The 24000-nt window shown below is 41.0% G+C and overlaps 1 protein-coding gene across 4 annotated transcripts in view; it reads left to right on the top strand.

The window, feature by feature from the left end:
* Positions 1-24000, top strand: part of TEDC2 (tubulin epsilon and delta complex 2) — a 1244333-nt gene that overhangs the window by 129111 nt on the left and 1091222 nt on the right. For 3 of the 4 annotated variants that reach the window (XM_044065295.1, XM_044065294.1, XM_044065297.1), the window contains exon 2: positions 3827-3906. The exons of the other annotated variant lie outside the window; for it this stretch is intronic. In XM_044065295.1, the coding sequence (XP_043921230.1) occupies positions 3827-3906 (80 nt within the window). The remainder of the gene's footprint in view (positions 1-3826; positions 3907-24000) is intronic. 4 annotated transcript variants of the gene reach the window in all.

Genomic DNA, 24000 nt, shown 5'->3' with positions numbered 1-24000 from the left:
GGTTAAATTCTAGTCTAGGCTTAGGAGGGCATCTGGGCCAATAGCCTGGTATCATCTTATGAAGCTATGCACCTAGTACTTTAATGTTTCCTGTATGCACTGCAGACTTTCCTGCAATGTTATCTGAAATGAATCCCTGTGCATCTGAACTGTGTACGTACTGCATTGTTCCTTCATTAGTTATCACATATCGCATCGTGTCTGGTCTGTATAGCAGTACGTCAGCTCTTACAGTACTTGTATATGCACTTGGTGACACTGTATAGCTCACTCCAATAGTCTTGGTCACACTTACCATTCTGCTAATAGGCCTATCGGAGTAGGATTTGTCACCCTTTTTTAAGGGCTTTACAGTAGCTGTTAGAGATGGATTGTGGCAGTCAGAAAGGTCCCATAGGTAGCAAAGCTGTGCCAGACTTTACAAGGTGTGTGTCAGCAAACATACTGCAGGGTATTTTACATATGTTGTCTTCCCCTCACAGAGAACATGGGGGATGGTGTGTCTCCCCCTCATAACCTGATGTCAGTGTCTTAGTGGACTCAAGATAATGGTAGTCATAGTGAGGCACAGATGAGGTTGTCAGGGCCTGAATCAGTGCCATTGGTTGGTATCCCTCTTTCACCCACAATCTCCTCGCACAGTCAGTATGCCCACACATACACAGTCCCCAACAACCACAGATAATGAACAGTTGGATGCCATTAATAAACTCTACAACAGAAGGCAAAAACTGTTGCAGAAAAAGGTAAAGTCCCAAGACTGGAAAAACTCCCCTATTAGCCTTAACAAAAAGTTGAGGTCCCTCATCAAAACCTCTAAAGCCAGCTATGAAGGCAGAATTGTGGCAGACACTAAAAACAACCATAAAGCCTTGTATAGTTATATCAAATTTCCATGGCAATATCCAGGTTTGCTGAGTTACTGCACAATGGTACCTCCTATACTGAGACAACAGATATTGCCAACATTGGCCAACAGATTCAGTGCCAGCTTTACCCTTCTCTCCCCCCTAAAGGACCAATCACAATACCAGAAGAATGCCAGGCACCCAGCATTACTGCAGCACAGGTTAAAGCTGCATTGTCCAAGGCCAATAATACAGCTTCCATGAGACCTGACAATATCCCTGGATGTGTTCTACACGAATAAAAAAGTAAACTGGCATCACCATCTGTGTACCCTGTTCAATCACAGCTTCACCTCAGGCTTTGTCCCTACCAAATGGTACACTGCTACAGTCATCCCTCTCCATAAAGGGGTAGCGACTAAACACTCTGGGAATTATTGCCCCATTAGCCTGACTAGTTTGATATGTAAGGCTATGGAGCGCATAATCATGGACCTAATTAACAAGGATATATAGGGAATCGCCAAACTAGATCCCACGCAATTTGGTTTTGTGAAAGGTAGATCGTGCCTGGTCAACCTGACTGACTTCTTTGAATCGGTCACCAGAGCTGTGGAGGGCAAGGCAATTTATACAGCCTACCTTGATCTGGCCAAGGCCTTTGATACCATTCCCCACTCGGGAATTATTGATAAACTCACCAAACTAGACATCAACCCCTATATCACAAGGTGGGTTGCAAACTGGGTCACAGAACCCACAGTGTGAAAGTAGCAAACTCCAAGTCAGACTGCTGACCAGTCACAAGTGGAATCCCAAAGGGTTTGGTTCTGGGTCCTCTCCTGTTTCGCATCTACTTCACACGTCTAGGCCAACAGAGAGGGACTCTGGCTGACCAAGTTCACAGATGACTGCAAGCTGGGAGCCATTAACTCCCAAGTGATGTAGAAATCCTACAGAAAGGCCCCACTGAGACCAATGACTGGCGTCGAAACTATGGCCTTAAGCTTAATGCCAAAAAATGCATCGTCATCCACTTCGAGAAAAACTCAGTTCCCACTAATTACCACATTGATGGAAGCGCACTGAGCACTGAAGGCGTTACAAGACATCTGGGGACACAGGTTGATAGCAACCTCTCCTTCGACCACCACACTGCCACTGTGCTCAGAATGTCCTATGTGGCACATTTCATTACCAAGGGTTTTGCATCCAGGAAGAAAAAGATCTCTCTCTACTCTTTCCTCATTAGGCCAATCATTAACTATAATGCCCTATTTGGCATGTACCTCACTAGACACATTCAACAGCTGGAAAGGCCACAAAAGTACCTCATGAAGAGGATGCTAAGCCTTAAACACATGACGTACATGGACTGACTCCAAAAACTTCAGCTTTTCTCTGCCTCATATCCTCTACCAAGTGGCGATCTCTGCTTGACTTACAAAGCCATGTCTGACCCAGCTCTGTTAGAAATGCTACATCTAAAGAAATCCCAATCCCTCCACACCACATGCTCCAGAGACCTCAACTTCATTACCACTATCAACAGAACATGTTGGAGGGACAGATTCATAACCCAGAGACTGCCCATGCTCTGTAATAGACTTTCCATACATGTCAAGCAGAGCACCTCACTGGCCCTCTTCAAGAGAAATCTTGATGAGTGGATGGGAAATGAAGTTCACCCCAGGGATCACTCCAGTGGTTCTACTTGATAGCGGCACTGGGAACTAACATCAGGCGGCATGATGCCAGGCCACTTCTACTGGCTAGGCTTGTAAAGGCTCCAGAGCCATTAGCCTAGTGCACACCTATAAACCTAAGAACCTATGGTGGCATGGAACAGGCTAGTGTGGTGACTATGGCAAGTGAGTGAATACACTAGCCATAGCCAGAGAACAGGCAAGGTCACACGCAGGCAGATGGACAGGGGTGCTCAATGGAGGACTGCTGCCCATCAAGCCCCTGTCACAAGTGCCACAGCAGGTGTCAACACACATGTTACAGTCCTTCATGGAGGCAGTCGCGTACTGACTGCAACACCAGACAGATGCTCAGGGTCATGAATGCAGCACTTCCTGCCATGAGTGATTACCTCCATGGCATTTGTGATACCATAAGTCATTTTGCCGATATCATGGATGGATGGTGCATGAGCATGCGGTGGGAGTAAGGCATCGGCCAGGTAGACATGGGTCATCAACATGATCAGCCGAGAGCCCACATGGCCATGCACATTCACAGTCCCGTAGTCAGTACCACCAGCACTACCAAAGGGATGGTACTGTCCATACCACATCGGAGCAGAACATAGGCACGTGGTCTTGGCCATTCCCGTCAGGGATGTGGATCTAGCAGACAGCAGTCAACATTGGGGAGTAGTACTGCATCTGTCCTAGGGCCTGGTGGTGCCAGTGAGACTCCTGGCAGAACCAGTTCTCATGTCCCTGCCGGAAGATGGTGAACCATACATCCAGCCATGTACGGTCCACGGCTGTCCAACATAGCCCTGTGTTGGGCATCCACATAGCTTGATTGTGTGCAAACAGTCACACATCTCTATCACAGGCCGGTCACCACCAGACACTCACAGCTCCTCCTGCATGGCCCAGTTGAACACCACACGCGCACACACACGCACACACACACGCGCACACGCACGCGCGCAAACACACACAATGTCAACCAAATGGCCCAGGCCTCTGGCAATCCCACACCACACTGTGTACATGTGATAATACTTGTGCACAACCCTGTTATTCATACCATCAATGCAAGGACATGCTCATATGGGTCTGATGCACAGGATAAATATAATACAGTGTAGGAATGTAATGCTGTGTAAGGTGCTGTCTGCTGGCAATAGGTATAGGTATACTTTGAGGTGTATGTACCTTGTTAGCCATGATGCATTATTGCTGTTAGTACTACTGACTGTAGTGTCACTAACTGTATTCTGTCTGTGTTCCTTCCAGGTGTCTGTAGGCTGTGGGCCTGCTGACAGTAACAATGATGAGTATGGTGGAATGGAAACGGTGCCCTTTTCATCGCCAAGGTACAGCTGTACATGTACATGTTTACCAGGTGTGTTTACAAGTAACAGTGTGTGAAGGACAATTGTGGCAGATAGTGTGACCTTGACACGTTCAGTTAGCCTTCCTACATGTAACCTGGGTGCTCTGTAGAACTGCAGGCCAACACATACAAAGTTACTTGAGTACTGGAACTAGGTCCCTCACAAGCTTAGCCATTACTTTAACTGCAACTGATTCACCTGTCAGCACCTGTTGCTCCTGCCATTTATGTCCCATCCACTCAACCTTCATGTAGTTGATGAGGATATGCCTGGTACTGTGTACGATAAGTTTGGGGTATGCATTCCTGACACAGGTCAGCCTGTGTTAGACACACATGCTGGTGATTGTCAGGTTAGACTATCTCATATGCAAGTCTGGCTTCTTGTACTGGTAGTGCACACAAAGTTATAGTCCTGTACATGGGGCAGTTGTTGAAGGGCTGAGCACAGCCCCTACTTGCACAGTCTTATGAATGATAGCGCTAGATACATAACACAAATAGCACAGAGATAATGTAGTGTTGCAGTGTCTGCCACTACTATTCAGGTGGGTAACGATTCCTGGGCTTAGTATTGCCATTGGTGAGTTTAAAGGCCCTTAACATGACACAGCCATCTGACACACACACACACACACACTGCTGCATTGGGACATGCATTGAAACACACATGCACATAGAGTTGACACTTCTCAGATTATATGACCTATCCATCTATTTATGTACAATACACAGTGATACCACCATTGCATGTACCACAGTGGTATGGTGTTAGAAATTGTGTAACTGTGCTTTTACGGTGGATGACATCTGTATGGGCTGAAGCTAGGTTGGCAATGGGGAATTTCACAGGGTGGAAGAGGCACACAAAATAGTATAGCCATCACATACACACAGTAAAGACAGCCATGGGGCTGTGCATACAGAAACATACACAGTTGCCACAGGCATATTAGTAACCCTGAATATCCACTTGTATGTACTATAGTTCTACATACACATGGCATGCTCCACAGATTATATACCTGGGACATAACACACAACCTCTTACAAGTAATCTTGTAAATGCCTTCATGGATGGTGGGATAACCTACCAGAAATAGCGATTGGTTTCATCTGCTGCTCCTACAAACCAGCACAAGTGATAGTGACAGACTTTGTATCAGCATGATGTCAGTCAGGCATGTGTCACTGTGGTAACTGAAATATCTGGCAATGATATCACAGGAATGCTCATTATTAGGGGACACAGGCCAGAGATAGGCAAGCAAGTGGATATTCCATGTACATCTGTACAAATGACTGGTATGGGCTGTGTAGTGTTACATGGTGCATGTGAGGCTGATGCCATTAACAGGCTCTTTAAAGTAATGTCATGGGTAGGGAGTCAACAGGTCTTAAAATGGTAAAACCTGCGCACACAACAACCACTGGGGATATGCTTTGCATACACTACTATAGTCAGTATTGAGAAGATAAGAACCACAGCCTATCTAATTATTTGTACTATAGTATTACACAGTTATTGCACAAGCCACAGAGTTTAGAAGGCTGATAAGTGTATACAGGTGCATCCACAGTGAATGACATCAGCTGGGTCTTGTAAAGTAGGGCAGTGGGAAGTGTATTGGGTGGTACACCTCAAAATGGTATAACCCACATCCCCACAGGATATGATTCTCACCCAAACACACACACAGTATCACAGTTGCCAGTATTGAGTTTAAAACCCCTACCTATCTAGTTATGTGTACTATAGTGTAATGTAGTTATCACATGTGCCACAGCTTATAGGAGTTAACAGTGTACCTGGGTACGTCTAAGGTGAATTATGTCAAGAGCCCTTGTAACGTATGGAAATGGGAAATATGCTGGGTGGGAAGGGCATCAAAATACATTATCCTACAAACGTACACACTTACACTTTCACACACATACACACATTTGTCAGAACTGAGTGTAGTACCCCTGCCTATCTAGTTATTTGTACTGTTACTTTTTGTAAATACTGTTACTTAGCTATTACATGCACCATGGAGCTTATAGGGCTGAGGGCTGTCTAAAGGTACTTCTAAGGGTAATGACATCAGCAGGACTGCTAAAGTAGGGCACTGGGAAGTGTTGTGGATGGGAAAGTCCTCAAAATACTTCATCCTACAAACATCCACACACATTTGCCAGAACTGAGAATAGAACCCCTGCCTATCTAGTTATTTGTATTATACTGTTACTTATTTATTGCATGCGCCATGGAGGTTACAGAGTTGAGGGCTGGTACTTCTGAGGGGAATTACATCAGCAGGACTGCTAAAGTAGGCACTAGGAAGTATAGTCGATGGGAATGGCCTAAAACTGTTTCATCTACAACAAACACATTTGCCAGGACTGGGACTAGAACCCCTACCTATCTAATTATTTGTACTATAGTGGTATGCAGTTATTGCATGCGTTACAGAGCTTATAGGGCTGACAAGTGTCCAAATGTACTTCTAAAGACCGCTAAAGTATGGCACTTGGAAGTGTTGTGGGTGGGAAAGTCCTCAAAATACTACAGCTTACAAGCATACATACACACACTTGCCTGAACTAGGAATATAACCCCTGCCTATCTAGTTAATTGTATTATACTGTTATATAGCTATTGCATGTGCCAAGGAGTTTAGAGGGTTGGGGCTGAGCAAAGGTGCTTCTAAGGGGAATGGCATCAGCAGGACTATTAAAGTAGGGCACTGTGAAGTGTTGTGGGTGGGAAAGTCCTCAAAATACTTCATCCTACAAACATTCACACACACACACGCACACACTTGTCAGAACTAAGAATAGAACCCCTGCCTATGTAGTCACTTGTACTGTACTGTTACATAGTTATTGCATGTGCCATGGAGCTTATAGAGCTGGGGCTGTTCAAAGGTACTTCTAAGGGGAATGACATCAGCAGGACTGCTAAAGTAGGGCACTGTGAAGTGTACTGGGTGGGAATGACCTAAAACTGTTTCACACACACACACACACACACACACACACACACACACACACACACACTTACATTTGTCAGGACTGAGATTAGAACCCCTATCTAGTTATTTCTACTATAGTGTTAAGCAGTTATCGCATGCTGTACAGAGCTTATAGGGCTGACAGGTGTCCAATGGTACTTTTAAGGTGAATTACATCAGCAGATCTTGTGAAGTAGGGCAATGGGAAGTGTACTGAGTTGGAACAGCCTCTTAATAATTAACCCTACACACAATGGCAGTTGATGTGATATTATAACCCCCATCCCAGTACTATTACACAGTGGAGCTCACCTTCTTGCTGGCACGTGCGACTGGTTAGGACTGGTATGCCACTGTCCGCAGCAGGACACCACTCTATGCTATTCCGTGTATCCATGTGTATGACTCACTGTGTGTGTGTCTCCCTGTGTGTGTCTTTCTCTATCACTGTGTGTCTCTCTCTTCCCCACATCTATGTGTATGCTTGACATTGTTATATGTTGCCATATATATATATATATATATATATATATATATATATATATATATATATATATATATATATATATATATATATATATTGGGTCTATATTAGATCAGCGAATGCTTAAAGTGAATGTTGATCGAACTTATGTAAGCGAAAGCTTACAATCTTGAACTGTCAGATCAGCGAGTTTTTTTTTTTGTTTTCCCTGATTCAAAACACATAAACACAACACAAGTACACAACTATGCACACACCACTAACTATCCACTTACCTTAACCCACACCCTAATCCTAAGTTTCGTCACTATCGCACACTCACCTCACCCACTCCCTAACTCACCTAACCCACCCTAACCCTCACATCCACACAATCTCACACATACCTAACCCGTGCCCTAACCCACCTAACCCGCCCTAACTCTCGCATCCACACAATCGCACACTTACCTGAATCCGACCCGTAACTTTTCAGCACAGCACTGAAAATATCGAAGCAACAAACAGACAACCAAATTCTTTCCTTAGGAAAAAAATTGGGTTTCTGTTGCTTCGATATTTTAAACATTCGCTTACATAAGTTCGATCAATCAGCGTTCACTGATCTAATATAGACCCTATATATATCTGTGTATCACACACAACAGATGCAGGTATATCACATATGGAACACCTACAGCTAGGTGAGGGTAATCCTGTCTGATGGGTGTGTAGAGACAGTTAAGGTGTACATTGCTGTCTGTGGGCAAAGACATATATGCACAATACAGTTATATAGTCCTATGTGGGTTCCAAAATGGGCTGTATATAGTCCTATGTGGGTTCCAAAATGGGCTGTGATTTTCTAAGTGTAGGAGCATGCCCAATATGATCTTCTATAGTAAGAGTGGGACTCCATTCCAGAGATAGTTGTAATCCAGTCCAGCGTTTTGTGCTACAGCCATACCTCTCAAAGTAAACAGGAAGTTGCTAGAGGTACAGAATTTGTTTTAGCAGAAATTCTGTGACACATCTGAAGTCTGACACTGGAATGTATTGTGTCATTACCTAGTGACAGACATCCTCAGATCATCACATGAGTACAAGATGTATGATGCACAGACCAATATTATGAGCCCAACTGTAGACATTCTTGCCCAAAAAGGCCAGTTGAGAGGTGTCTACAGCTGGTTGACTGATGAAGCTGTGTACACAGTCCAGCAACTTGGTGATATACTCACTGGGGATCTCCTGCTTGTGTGGTTTTCTTCTTACCTGAAAAGTCATCCTGGTGTCCATACCTCTCAACTGTACATTTTTTGGCAGACGGTCCAGGTGTTTAGAAGTGTCATTCAGTCTACATAAACTTGTGTATTTATGGCAAGTTATTTGCAAATTAAAGAATGATGTTACAAAATGAGAGACAGTGTTTCAGACTTCATAACCTTCAGACAATTACTGCTAATGCAAAACTCATTCTACCAACTTTCTCAGTTTGTAAGAGCAATATTTACAAGTGCCTATCATTGGGTCTTTGTCCCACTTTTATTTATGACCTTGTCCAGATGTCTTGCTGTCAGAGGTTGAGAGGTATGGATGTGGGTACAAAGTGCATTGTACTGTGCAGAAATATCCATTATATGTGTAGTATATTCCACATAGCACTGTGTGACTTCCAGGTATGTCAGTGGCAGAGTAATACAGAGTAATGTGGTGAACCAGATACAGTTGTGTATAGGTTGATAGGTTAATATGACATTAGTAGGGTACTGGCCCTGAAGCCCTTATAACCCACGCAGATGGGAGTGTAGCCCATGTTAAGACATGTCAGCATACAGAGCTCCTGTCCAGCAGGGACACAGATGGAATCATAGGACTATTTTGTGTTTCCTATGCACTTATACAGGTAGCACATCACTAGGGGTATTGAGGCACTTGGCTTGATGTGGACAGAGAATGTATTCCACATATGTCACACCAAGCCATACTGATATCACAGACTAGGTTGATGCTGCACCCACAGGTTGATCGAATGGGCCTTGACTTCCAGATGTGCAACAGTCCCTTCAAGGCAGGGTCTGGGTTGCTTTGTATGCCAGACAGGGGTCACCTCAGCAGAGTCTGTATGGAATGTGGTAGAGGGACAGTGCTGTTAGCCTCTCTGTGTTGGGCAGGTGTTTGGAGTTTGGGGTAAGGCCTTAGTATTTTCAAGACCGTGGTGTGTGGAGTCTTCATGGTCTGGGGGGTGTGTGTTGAGTTCTCATATATTTTTGCCTCTGAGGTGTCCTTTGTTTGGGTTTTTGTTTTGTTGCAGACCTCCACTTACATGGGTGTGGGTTGTGTTTGCAGGTGATGTTTACTGACTCCATACACTGCATGACACCTGTTACTGCACAATTTGTTCTGGTGTGCACATTCTCCATTTGTCTGGCCAGTGGTTTCCCTTGTGCATGTCTTTGTCCTTCTGTAGTCCAGTCGCATGCTTTGCCGACAGTTGCTGCTGTTACGTATTTGTAATTCTGATGTGAGCAGGGTAAATGCCGTAACATCACACACAAGGTTGTGGACTTCACACATCTGAGTGTACCTGTTTAGCAGGTTGTCCATCATTGCACCACTATATTTGCTGTGGTCCTCGGATTGTTCATGTTACTATATGTTATTATGAGGCTGCATGTTGGCCTAGCTGTCAGTCACAGATTGACATCTATACAGACCCATATATGACGGTCAGACAAAGGCACACACATGGGGACAGGGTGTTACTACTGTTCTGCCAAACACAGACAATTGGGAGACCAGTTTGATATTTGCTTGCTTTCTCTTATGGGTATGACATCTGCTTCCCCACTGTCTTCTACTGATGTTTTGATAAGACCCTTTCTTGTTTTTCAAATAGTTGGAAGGCAAATGCAATGTTAGGACAAGCAGAATAGATATACAAGGCATACTTGTGCTCCTGTGACAAACTGTCATTCCAGGGATATGTATGTTGGCCAGTGACATGTCAGTGCTGACATAGTAAGTTGGCAGCCTTTTATGACCTGGCAGTACACTGACCTCTAGGTACCTGCTGTCCTACTAGGCACCATAACTCCCAACTATTTAGAGCCAGACGTCTGGACAAAGCCATAAGTAGTTTGGGGACAAAGACCTACATATAGGGACCATTAAGTATTGGCCTTGCAAACCTAGAAAGGTGACACTAACAGGTTTTGCATTAGCATGCATTTTCTTAAAGGGTATGAAGTCTGAAGTTACAATCTGTCATTTTCTGATTTTAGTCTTTTGTGATTTAACAACGATTTGCCAGACAACCACAATTTCATGATAGAGACCATAAATATGCTGCAAACCTCTAGACATTCTGCAAAATGTCTGTACAGTTGAGGGGTATGCTAGGCACTGTGTAAGTTACTCTGAGCTGTGTACTGCCCATATGTGTGGCCCCCATGTCCCTGACCTGTCCAGCTTTTCTATGGTAACAGATATTGACATCTGGACAGTGTGTACAACTCCTACCATAGCTGTATTTGACATGCAGAATAGCTGGTACTGCAGTTCTGGAACATGGACCCTGTCAACCACAGTACTGTACTTAGGCCACTAAGACATGACAGCCAGGAGTAAGTGCAGGCCACATACTGACAGTATTGACCACACATATACATAGCTCATTGACCCCTGCACATTGTGGACATGCAACAAGTTTTCAAATTGATTGGGACAGCTCTAGGAATGTGTGCTGTGCTACATATACCATAAAGCATTACTGTTACTGCATTTCTATGGGAAAATGGGTGTGTGGGGGGCACACCTGTCAACTGTCCACATTTGCACAGACTGCTTATGATCCCTTTACATTTTGGTTCCATTTAGCATAGTATTGTGCCTATCTTGGAGACTACAGGCATGTCACTAAAGACCACAGATTAGATTTTAATGGTAGATATTTGGGTTTCAGACTTCTTACCCTTCAGAGCCTTACTGCAAGGCCTACTGTGATAGCACTGTGTAAGTCTGTATGGGCATATTTCATCATTGTCCCCATTTGTGGGCCTTTGCCAGACATTTCTTTATGGTTTTCTATGGCTGACTTGCTGGGTGAGGCTGAGGGGTGAGTATGGGACCCCCACACTGACCTCCATTTAGGTGACCTATGACCCCCCAGTTTGTTAGCCCCCCACATATACCACAGTGAGATTTGTCATGTAGGGGACTACTGCATTTTCTGGGAAGCCAGTATTGGGCAGATATTTCCTGTTGTCCCACATAGCTGTCATTTGTCTGCTGCTATCCCAGTAGGCCACCCCATTCCCTTGCATGCATGCAGCGATACTATAGCTATGCTACTACAACATATTACTCCATTCATTTATTGTTAAGAAGACTGACTTACCTTATGCATGCGGCAGTTGTGAGGACAGTGCTTGAGGGATGACTGTTGGATGCATGCAGTACACAGCCCATACATGGTAAGATACAGGTAGTGTGATTTGTGTGGCATCCATTTTATTATGTGCACAAGTCCAACAGAGGTGTCAGTCCCTGGCTCCCTACAGTGTCAGTGTGTGTGCTTTGCGTTGCCTCTTTGCAAGGCCTGGGGATACTAGGCATGCCTCTTATCTGCCTACAGAAGCAGGCTCAGGGGTTTCCTCTGAGTCCCACTGTGCCTGTGGGGGCCTAGGCAATGGTGGGGGGCTTTGTGGCCCTTCCCTGTGATGTTGCTGTTGCTGCTGTTTCAGCAGGATTGTGTAGAATGGCATATGCTATGAACATGTGTGCACATGTGGCTGGAGAGTACTGCAGGGCTGCACCAGATTTGTCAAGGCAGCGGAACCGTGCCTTGAGCATCCCAAACACATGCTCTATAATGTTCCTGGTTTGTGCATATTCCTCAGTGTTCTTCGGTGTGTGTGTGTGCATTTTTGATGGGTGGCATCATCCATGGCTCCAGTGCATAGCCAGCATCCCCCACTAGATGGCGATACAGGATGTCCCCCCTGGCAAATGCCTGGTACAGATGTGAGGCATGCCAGATGTGGGAATCGTGATAAGTACCGGGACTGCCAGCACACACATTCATTATAATGCCCTGGGCATTGCACACAACCTGGCAGTTGAAGGAATGATAGCCCTTGCAGTTGACATGGACTCTACCATGTTCACGAGGTGGTGCCTTGATGTGGATGTGCGTGCAGTCTATGGCACCCAGTACCTCTGGGTAGTCTTCTACATGGTGGAAGAGACATATTGCTTGTCCTCTCCTCACGGGTGCTGGGGAAATATGTGCTCACCAGCATGTTAGCATGACATCCAGAAACTGGTGAAAGTACCCTGGATGCAGATGCCTGTGAGACCCCACCCATGATGTCCTCAGTAGGTCTTGGGAAGGTACCTGTAGCTAGTATTCTTAAGGCTACACATACCTTGGTTTCAGCTGGGATGGGTTCCCCTCTGTTGGCTCTGGGTCTGCTTTGAGGCCAGCACAGCTCACAGAGTTGCTGAAGTAAGTTTGTCCACCCTGTAGTGCTCTAGTATCTCCAGATCATGTAGCCCCTGGTAGGTTCCCCTGGGTCTGGACACTCTTCTCTTCCTCCTCAGTCTGGGAACGGTTGTCAGCATTATCCTCATCACCCTGAGGGTCTAGCACATACTGCTGTATCAAAGTGACAGCAGCCCCTAACATTTTGTCAGTTAAAATTCCTTGGAGTGTGTACACCAATGATGCCGAGTTTGTGGGGAAAAAGCAGATTGAAAGGTGTTTCCATAGTTTTTACTGGTGTGCTGCAGATCCTGCCTGTGTGATTGGCTGAATATGATACATTCCACCTGCCAGCTATATTATTTTTGCTTAAGTGCCTTTATTCTACTATTTCCTGCTTTTTTTTTCCTTCCCATTTCTCCCCTTCTAAGCCCCACAGCTCACCGCGCAAACCCGCTGCTCAAATGTACGTATTTCTGCTAGGTCCTGTGGATTTCTTTTTTGTATTTCTGTTGTGTTTAAGCCCTGTGGTGCACCACACAACCCCCTGTAGGTATTGTAAACAGTATTGACCAGAAAGGAACCTCCCAGGGATGCGAACATGCTCAGCATTCGTTTAGCTCAGATACACACCCTTGCTTAGCTGTGCTTAGCTGAGTGCAAATGGAGGCAGTGGAGCTCCAATGTGCTTACACCCAGCATGACACACCCCCTTTTCATGTCAACTGCTTCCCCTGTGTACACTACAGCATTATACCTCCTACGCGGTTAGGTGCAGGCGGACATGGTCTCCCATTTTGCTATTCAATAAATCTAACTCATTTGCATACCCCACTGCCCAAGTCCCATGTTACACCACTACACCGTAGGCTATCTCCTTGGCTACCAGTGTTACCTGTTATTGTTTTGGTTCTCCATGCTATCCACTATAATGGCAAAATTCATATTTCATATAAAGTTGCCTTAACATTTTCTGCACAATCTCGTTTGCGCGCCACTGCCATACACTTAGAGCCAAAACTGGCCAAAAACAAAAACTTTGATTTTCATAATTTTGCAACTGTTTTCCATGCCAATGGCCATATTTTTTGCCATTGGCATGCCTAATAGTCATAATACATGCTTTACTTTGAGCTGTCATGCCCCCGTTTTGATTTTTGCAGAAATGTACATGGTTAGTAATCAAATACATTTCTGCAATGGACACTGCTCCGACATGGATGCCTGCCTGCTTACTGAATTGCTAATTCACCTTATTTGCATGGTTTTCACCAGCAAATGAGGTAATTAGCATTATTCAGTGGTGTCAGTGTCAGAATACTGCTGGCAGGTTCGTGCACGTCCCCAGCCTTTTTTATTGGATCACTTGGCAGCTATATTCCATGCAGAAGCTGCTACACTATTCTGACATGGTGATTTGAATCTCAGCCATTGTTCTTTCACTATTGATTGTCAATCGTAGGAGCATAGTTATTGGAATTCTGTGTTTACCCTGCTTCTACATTAGAACACCACTTTACTATTAACATTTCAAATGCATACAAGTTCCGTCCAAGAAACAGGCCTATTCAGATGTGACAACTTCTCCATTTCAGAAATAGACTGGGATTCACAGATGTCCCTGCACACTAACACTAACTATTAGGTGGTCTGTTGACAAGGAGCTTATGGTTAAGATAACATGCATCTGACTCTCCAAACTGAAACTCTCACAAGGGATAAACCCCAGCAATAGCGCACTCCCTGAAGGAAAGGCTTAAAAAGATGCAAAAACCTTCTGAGCTGCATAGCACCAAGCCTTTCTGAATCTCAGGGAGAATATTTTTGAGTATATATTTTGATGTAAGGTGTTCTTTTGAAAAAAATGTCTGGTTTTACAAGTCAACAAGTGAATGCAAGAAACATATACCTAGTAGTTTGGTATGTTTGTTGGCAATATCTTACTCTTTGGGGGATTTCCAAACAAGGAATGCATAGTTCCAGAATGCATGAGGAATTATGAAGTGACAGCCAAAGAGATGCTGCTGCTCTGCTCCATTCTATCACACTCCATAAACCAAGGAAAACCGTTTCATTTTTACAGCAGTCAGTAAAACAGTAGTGTTTTTGAAGAAGGTAGATGTAAAGTTATCTAGTTTCTTGCCAGTTTGGCATGGAAAATAGCAGTTTATTTCTAAAATATAGTTTTATGTCTGCATTATAGCAGTATGTCTTCCTTTAGAATGTCTCTAAGAAACTATGCTGCTGCAACTATCACAATGAAGCACTCCCAGCTTTTTGTTTTGTACTGGATCACTCTACTTAATGAAATGAAAAGTGAGGTATGTCATTGACCTAATGGCAGTTGCTTGACCTGTGTAATTAGTAGAAAAAATACATGACCAGCTGTATTAGAATACAGGAGTAAAGTCCTGACTATAATCTAGGTTAGTGTTTCTCAAACATTTCTGATTGCGGCCCACTTGGACAAAGCGCATAACTCAGTGGTCCACTAGCCCCTTCCATAACTCACATTTAAAAATAGGTCATATTTTAACACCAGAGGTGAGCCAACAAATGCTGCATCGAAGTGTAAAATTCTGGGTTTCACATTTATTGGTAGTCCTGAACTGATGTGAACTAAAAATTAAGTAGAATGAAAACTGGAAGTTGGGATATACTGTGAGTAATACCAAGAAGTGAAATAATTGTAAAGTATATAATTATTTATTCATGGAATTAAGTGGGTATATATAAAAAAATAACAAAATATACTACATAAATTAATATGAAGAATGGCAGTGCTTACTTTCAGAAACCAGTAAAGGTATATCTGGTTCAAAGCTGAAGAGTTTGTGTCATATCTGGCTCCTTATAAACTTTGAAAAGGCACGTGAAACACTCAAACAAAAAATCGTAGGAACCAATCCAAAAACCACTCTCAGGCCAATAAACTTTAGTGCTTTCATCCACTTTAATAACGTGAACTTCATCAGAAACAATGAACAGTCTCCTACCCCTCATTTAAATACATAACGGGAAATGATGTGACATCTATATTAAATAAATGACCATATTCATAATATTTCTAATTGAAACATCAAATAATGTAACCCATTTGTAAGTTAAAAATATTTAGTTATGTAAAAAATATTTATATTTATATGTATATAAAAAAAATATATATGTATATAAATAAATAAATTGTAACTTGTATATTATCTGTAGACTAGAAAACACTTTATATTGATCACTTCATTTAAACCAGGGAAAACATCGGCTCCAAAACGAAGCTGCCACAAAGCTTCCTTTTGCTCCAGTTTATTGTTTGTGTCCCCTACAAGTGTTTTGTCTACATAATCCAAAACAAAAAACTCAAACTTCTTAAAATCCATGCAGACAAATGCGTGTCTGGCTAATGAATGTTTTTGTCTTTTTTCTTTATAGCCAAGACATGTTCGTATATCCTACGTTTTAAAAATCTTTTAGTTTTACCAATGTAATAATTTTTAAATGTGGAACAAGTAGCAATGTATACTACATTCTCACTGACAATTAAAATATTTGTTAGCCCAAAAGGTCTGACCCAAATGTTCCATTGTGATGAAAGATGAATTACTGATGAACCTACATTGTTTACAGTTCTTACATGCAAATGTGCCTTTTTTAGTACAACCCGTCCTAGTATTGTCCTTATTTGACATTTTGGACGTTTCTAACATCTGCTTAAGATTAGTGACCTCCTTGTATGTAAACCTTGGTCGTAAACCTAAAGGTGTAGTTAAATCCTTGTTACCAAGGATAATTCTCCAGTTTCTTTCTATCACCTCCTTAATAAACCAAATTTCATTTACTATTGGCAAAGGAAAAGAAGTATACAATTCTTGTGTGTTATGATTCCTACAATTTGTGACATGTTGGAGGTGCCACTGAAGTGTCTCTAGAAATCAGAATAGGTTTTGCTACACCATCTCGTAGAAACCTCTTTCTATTGTCACTAACCATTCTTCATCATAACCCCTCTGCATGAACAACTGTCTAAGAACTATTAACTCCTCAAAAGTACTATCCTTAGATGTTAACCTACTTAGTCTGATCATTTGCCCCTTAATTATACCCTTTTTCATGTGTAGTGGGTGCAAACGATCCCTATGTAGGTATTGATTTGCAAAACAAGACTTTCTGTAGATCTTACTAATGAATTGTCCAGTGATGTGATCTATAGTTAACGCCAAATCCAAGAAATTGATTTGACTGCCAAATCCACCTATTTTGAAAAATAGGAAATCTGTGGTGTCATTAAGATCGGTGAGGTATGTCATTGACCTAATGGCAGTTGCTTGACCTGTGTAATCAGTAGAAAAATACATTACCAGCTGTATTAGAATACAGGAATAAAGTCCTGACTATAATCTAGGTTAGTGTTTCTCAAACATTTCTGATTGCGGCCCACTTGGACAAAGCGCATAACTCAGTGGTCCACTAGCCCCTTCCATAACTCACATTTAAAAATAGGTAATATTTTAACACCAGTGATGAGCCAACAAATGCTGCATCGAAGTGTAAAATTGTGGGTTTCGCATTTATTGGTAGTCCTGAACTGATATGAACTAAATTAAGTTGAATGAAAACTGGAAGTTGGGATATACTGTGAATAATACCAAGAAGTGAAATAATTGTAAAGTATATAATTATTTGTTCATGGAATTAAGTGGGTATATATAAAGAACAAAATATACTACATAAATTAATATGAAGAATGGCAGTGCTTACTTTCAGAAACCAGTAAAGGTATATCTGGTTCAAAGCTGAAGAGTTTTAGTATCATATCTGGCTCCTTGCCATTTGCTGTTTGTTTTCTGATTCACACGTTTTCAGATTCACAAGTGTTGAAAAAACAACTTTGCAGTTATAAGTTGAGGGGAATGGCAAAAGTACTTCAGTGCAACATCAGTGAGTCCAGGATATTCTGTTTGTGGCACCAGAAGTTCATTAAACTATTTTCCCTAAAGCTGAACTTAAATGACATATCTGAGGATAGTTCAAGATTGTTTCTCTCTCTTTTGATAGCTTCCTCTCAATGTTTTTTATGTATTCCATACATGTAAAAGGACCCCTGATCCACTCAAATCCTGTTTCTGGAAACATTTTTGAACTGGTTGCAGAAATTCTTGTAAGTGTTCTTTTATAGTCTTTGATCATCTCAGGAATGTTTTTGATAGTCATCAAGAAATCATTCAGTATAGTAAAACTCTGAAAGTCTTGTTCGTCGAGACGTTTCTGGCATAGTTCCATTTTCGTACATATTGCCCTTACTTTATCTTGAACATTAAAGATGGTGACATCTTTTCCTTGCAAAGCAAGGTTCAAACCATTCAAGATGCTGAAAATATTGGTTAGGTATGCCAGTTGAATAAGCCAAGAGATGTTATGCATGCGATTGGAAAAGTGAAACACTGGACATTCATTATCATGGATGTAGATTTTGATCTAGTCTTGCAATTCAAAGAAACAGGCAAGTACATTTCCATGTGAAACCCAGAGAACTTCAGTATGAAATAAGAGTTGCATGTGTTTGCTACCCATTTTGTCACATAATATTTTAAAACTACAGCATTCAAAGGGTGACCTTTGATGTGGTTTATCATTTTTACTGCTTCATTCATAACTGTTTTAAAGCCATCTGGCATATTCTAAGCAACACGTTCACAATGAATGCTACAGTGTGTTACTGTTACCAATGGTGCAACAGATTTAATGCATGCCCTTCCTTTCATTGGAGTCATTGCCACAGTGCTGTCAGTGCAAAGACCGACACATAATCTCCAATCGACTTTTATTACTTATCAGAAAATCATTTGATGCTTTGAAAATAACTGCTCATATAGTCCTACCAGGCAGGGTTTGGCAGAATGAAAATTCATTGTGTACTTTTCCTAAATATTCATGTCTGACATATGCAAGGAGACGAGTTTCACCAACCAAATTGGTAGACTCATCAAGATGAAGCGGAAAGTACATACTCTGATGTAATTGTGATAACCGCTGACATTTCCCATTTTCAGCAATGCTTGTTATTTGACATTTAATTGCATCATTAGAAAGGGGTACTTTTGAGAGCATTTTTTGCTTTCCCCCCAAGCATAATCTTTGCCATTAATGCCATTACTTTTGCAGTAGGTTTTATCAAGTTTTCTGCTACAGTGTGATCTTTCAAGCACCTAGCCACCAGTATGAAGCTTCTGTAGCACTGGCATTTTCTCCACCAGAAGCAATGAAATGCATTAAATTCTTATTGCAGTTAAGCTCTTTGCATTTGTTCTGAAAAAATTGCAAAGGCTTTGCAATGCACTCCTTGTGTTTAGCTTCAAAATGACACTAATTTGGAGAGTTTCATTACCTCACTGGAAAGAGTTTCGTAACACAAAACACAGTGGGGGACTGGGATCTTTATCTCCTATCCAGGAAAATCCCAATTTAAAAAAGAATCACTGATACTTTTTCTTTACTTTTTTTTGCTTTTCATTGCAATTGTAGTTTTATTGTCTTCTTGTTTATTACTGCTCATTGCAACATCCATGCTGAGAATCTTTTCAAAGTCATCGTTTTTGCAAATAGGATGATCATTTACATTTAGCACATTTGTCTTGACTGTTTATTATTGTATCATCACTGTTTACACATGTTTTATGTTCCTTGTGTCCCCACTATTTTGAATATTTTATTCTCTATTCTCTTCACAACTTTCACCAGATTTGTGCTTCAAAGTACCAGATTTAATCCAGCTTGGCTTTCCGTAATATCTCTAAAAAATAGTTTATTTAAATTAATAGTGATAGTTAAGTATACTTTAATAAACTAAATTTTAATTAATAGCATAAATCTCAATCTCTTAGACTTGGAGCAAGAAATCTGGACAAAGCCATAAACAAAAGTGGGACAAAGGCCCAAAAATGGGGACCAGTTTTATATATTGTTCTTACCATCTTAGAAAGTTGATAGAATAATATGTCCATGTACCACCTATGCAATTCCCTTGATTCTTGCATCTGTTACACATCTGACGTATTCCATTTTTTTACTACTAAGATATGACATAATTCCATTCATACATAGCACACCATACTGAGAGGCAGAAGTGTATATTAGTCACAAAACCCTTTAAGTTTGAGTCCCCATAAAAATAATCAAGTGAAAATTTGAAGGCCAACAGTGTAGGGTTTCTTCTGCTAATTATTTCTAGTATGAGACAAATCTGTTAGTAAAAAAAAGACAGTCTCCGGTATTTGTACAAGTAATGGTAGTTTCTAATGTAAAATCACATTGAAAGTTGTTAACATGCAAGTAAAATAATCCCAGGACACTTAAGAAATTCATTATTCTCAGCATGAAAGAAGAGTGTTAAGTCCCTCCCCCACAAATGTTGTTCAGTGTCTGACCGTAAGCAAATCTAAAATGTTTAACTTAGTATGATAAGGACAGGAACAGAAACCATGTAAACAATTGGCAAAAATTACATCAAACCCCCTGATGTTTTTTGACATCAGAAACTAAAGGACAGAACCAAACTGAGGCAACATACTATAGCTGTGGCCTTTTGGAACTTTTAAAAATCAAAATTGAAATATCTGGATGTACAGAAGTAGAAAACCATATATGTTAGTGGTCTTTCTTTTCTTTAATAGCAGTATCAGCAAAATTCTTACTGAATTTTCACCTATTAGCAAGTAGTTTTTCCTCTGTATAGGTGCCAGTAACATCCAAGTTGTACAAGCCAAGAGTAAACACACTCTTGGAATTTTTTGAGACAAAATGCATTTCATTTGTACCTTTAGAAGCATCAAAATGTGTTATTAGGTACAGTCCATACTTCAGTAACATCCAGATTTTTATAAGGCTGCTGAATTGTTAGTTTACTGTGTATTCTAGCTTAATATCATAAGCATATATATGTTCTAGAAAGGATTAGCAAATACAAAAGATATCAGATCCAACTCTGAGACTTGAGGTATGCCTGTAGAAGAATAGAGAGGTCCCTCTGATTAAGCCTCAGTCTGATCTTTCATACATACAACCTTTGCTCCAGTGTACAGTGTGTAATGTGTATGTATATGTATGTGTATATATGTATATATATATATATATATATGTATATGTATATATATGTATATATATATATATATATATATATATATATATATATATATATATATATATATATATATATATATATATATACAGGAAGTATGCCTCCATGGCTCTAACAGCATCATGAAAATAATAAATGTTGGAGTAGTGTGAGCATTTCTTTATAAAATCATGCTGACGACAGTGTGATTAGCTCTGCAATATAACTGCATAACAAATGGTAAGGTGTACTGTGCCATGAGCTTCCAAATGTTACTCAAAATTGTATTTCTATAAGTCAGTCCTGCATTACCCTTAAGTAGCTGGTACAGTAAATGGACTTCCAGTTATATGGAAAAAGAACTGTTGAAAAAAAATCTATTAACTACTGATCAGATGCAAAGGATTTTTATGTCCTTGTCTGAAATGTGTCTGGACAAATACCTGTACCAGATTTTAAATTTGGATAAGCCAACATCCACTCAGTGCCTGTGCCTCTAATCTAGTCAAATATGGGCAATCTGGCTGACCGTAGGGTCTTTAGTCCTCAGAGCCATGGGACTGTGTCCACGGAATAATTTTTTGTAAAAAAGTAAACTTATAACAGGCTTTACATTAGCAGGAACTTTCTGAATGGTGTCTGAAGTTCAAATGTCTGTCATTGTTTTTATTTTCAGTCTTTAATGATTTGCCACTAATTTGTCAGAAAAACAATTTAATAAAAAATGGACCAAAAAAATGAGGTAAAAATCTGGACATTCTGTGAATCTGTACAGTTGAGATCTATGATTAATAGACTTACAGTGAGTACTGACCCACCTAAACTCTGTCCTGAGGATAAAACAAATCACGGCAAAAAGAGAATGTAATGTTTTATTATTACTTTGTTTAGTGCCTTTGTGGTTTTCATCTGAAACTCTCAATCCTCTCAAACACGAGATGCAAACAGACTATTCCGGACTATGCTTCCTGCAAAAAATTAAAGTAGAGGTCTCAAACTCAAATGATCAAGAGGGCCACAAATAACACCACAGATTTTTTGATGGGCTCAAGTTCATATTTGGGATCAGAGAGAATGCATTCGATGAGTTACTGTTCATTGAATGATAGATATCTCCTCGAGTCCTACCTACTTTCCTGAAAATCAGAATTACCATTTTTCTTTCTCATTATTTCTTAGAGAAGAAACTTGTATCCATTTCACTGCCTTTTTTGCAAAGTATTTAAGTTTAGGGAATAAACCCATCTGATACAACTATCTAACTTTTTCAGGACACACTCACATATCCATACCTTTCTGCTGTCTGAATTGTAAAATTCTCTTTCTACTTCTAGTGAGAATATTGATCAGGAGTCTCCCTGAACATTTCCTGCATTCTTTTTCTGTCGAAATATACTCATAAAATGTTTTCTTCTTTCTTGAGCATGCTGAATATTACCGCTTCAGTCTGTGCTTATATTATTCTGAACGCTATTCCTGCCTAAAGCTGCATTAGTAATTTTTTTAGCTGGCTAAAAACATTTGCAGTTCATTTCCAAAATATTTTACCAACATTCTAAAAGTTTTACTTTAGTATAAAATAGCAGACAGCAACAGAAACAGATGCTAGGTGCATTTAACTGTTATAACTGCTGCCAGGGGATCGCTCACTCACTCTTCACACTGTCACACAATCTCTTCTGCTTTCATAAACACATTCACTCCCACAATATCCATATCACCCTCTCTGTCTCTCACACAGTCTGCTTTCATACACTACACACAGTCACATAACATCACTCCCACTTTCTCTCTCTCTCTCTCTCTCTCTCACACACACGCACACGCACACACGCACACACACACAGTTGCTTTCATACACACATTCACTCACAACATCGCTCTCACTTTCAATATCTCTCACACACAGTCTCTTTTACTTTCATATATGCATTCACTCACATACGCAGACAGAAACATAAACAGACATACACACACACGCATACTTTTTTCTGTTTTATGTTTTTACACTTGCTAAACAGCTGCTTAGTGAGTATAAAATCTCTGACCCTTCCACATGTGTACACTCACACACTCAGGGTCCTACTGCTACTTGTACAAAAGAATTATTACCTCAATGCAGAATCACTTGCTTTAACTGGCAGTTTCTCTGCACACTGTGCAAAGTCCCTTGGTCCGAACTACTCAAACGTTAAATTTAAAGATAACTGCTCAGTTTCACTCAACATCCAATATCCAACTTTTACCAACATATTTAATTCAACAGAGATGCAATTGGAGGTGGATCGTAATTTAAAAAAAAAAAAAAAAAACTTGACTGCTACCTCCAATCAGATCTCAGATGTACTAGGCTCATTGGGTGACAGGATTCTTTGTGAAGAAAAGGCTGCACTGAAGTTAAAACCAGAAATGTACCGTTTCGCTGGTACATTTTCCATTTTCAACAGAAGGTAGTGCAGTAAAAAATGAATAAATATATATACATCTCAACTGGATATTTAAGTGGTCCGCATAAAACTAGTTCACTGGCCCATGTGTTTGAGACCCCTGAATTAAAGCAATGATGAGAAAGGCTGACCTAGGGGAATGATAAGAGTCAGTAAATGGGGTTTTGACAATTTTTACAGACTGCCTTTGTCCATAAGAGACATGGGCATCACCCCAGGAGTTAATTTCCAATTTCCTATCCATTGGTCCAGATTGCACTTTAAGATGGTCAGGAAAGGGCTCATCTTCACATAAATAGGAAGCCTATTGCAGAGGAGGAGCAATCTGTGAGACACATCTGTCTCCCCAGCATTATCTGTTCATGCCAGGGATCGGGTTTAGATCCTTGGAGGGGATAATCCTCATGTAGTCAGTTTTGCAAATATGCAACATTTCCATCAGGGCTGGGTCAGAGACAGCCTTGTAGATCAGGCATAGAGCATACCTCAGTAGTCAGTAGGAAATTGAATACAGTAATAGGGCTTTTAAGTGGTCCACATATGACATGTTGGTTATACCCTGTATTTTTTTGGTGA

The sequence above is a fragment of the Protopterus annectens genome, chromosome 3.part0 (assembly GCF_019279795.1).
Source record: "Protopterus annectens isolate FY-2018-M chromosome 3.part0, PAN1.0, whole genome shotgun sequence".
Taxonomy (NCBI): domain Eukaryota; kingdom Metazoa; phylum Chordata; order Ceratodontiformes; family Protopteridae; genus Protopterus; species Protopterus annectens.
Note: the sequence above shows the minus strand (reverse complement) of the source record. Positions and strands in the feature narration are given on the sequence as shown.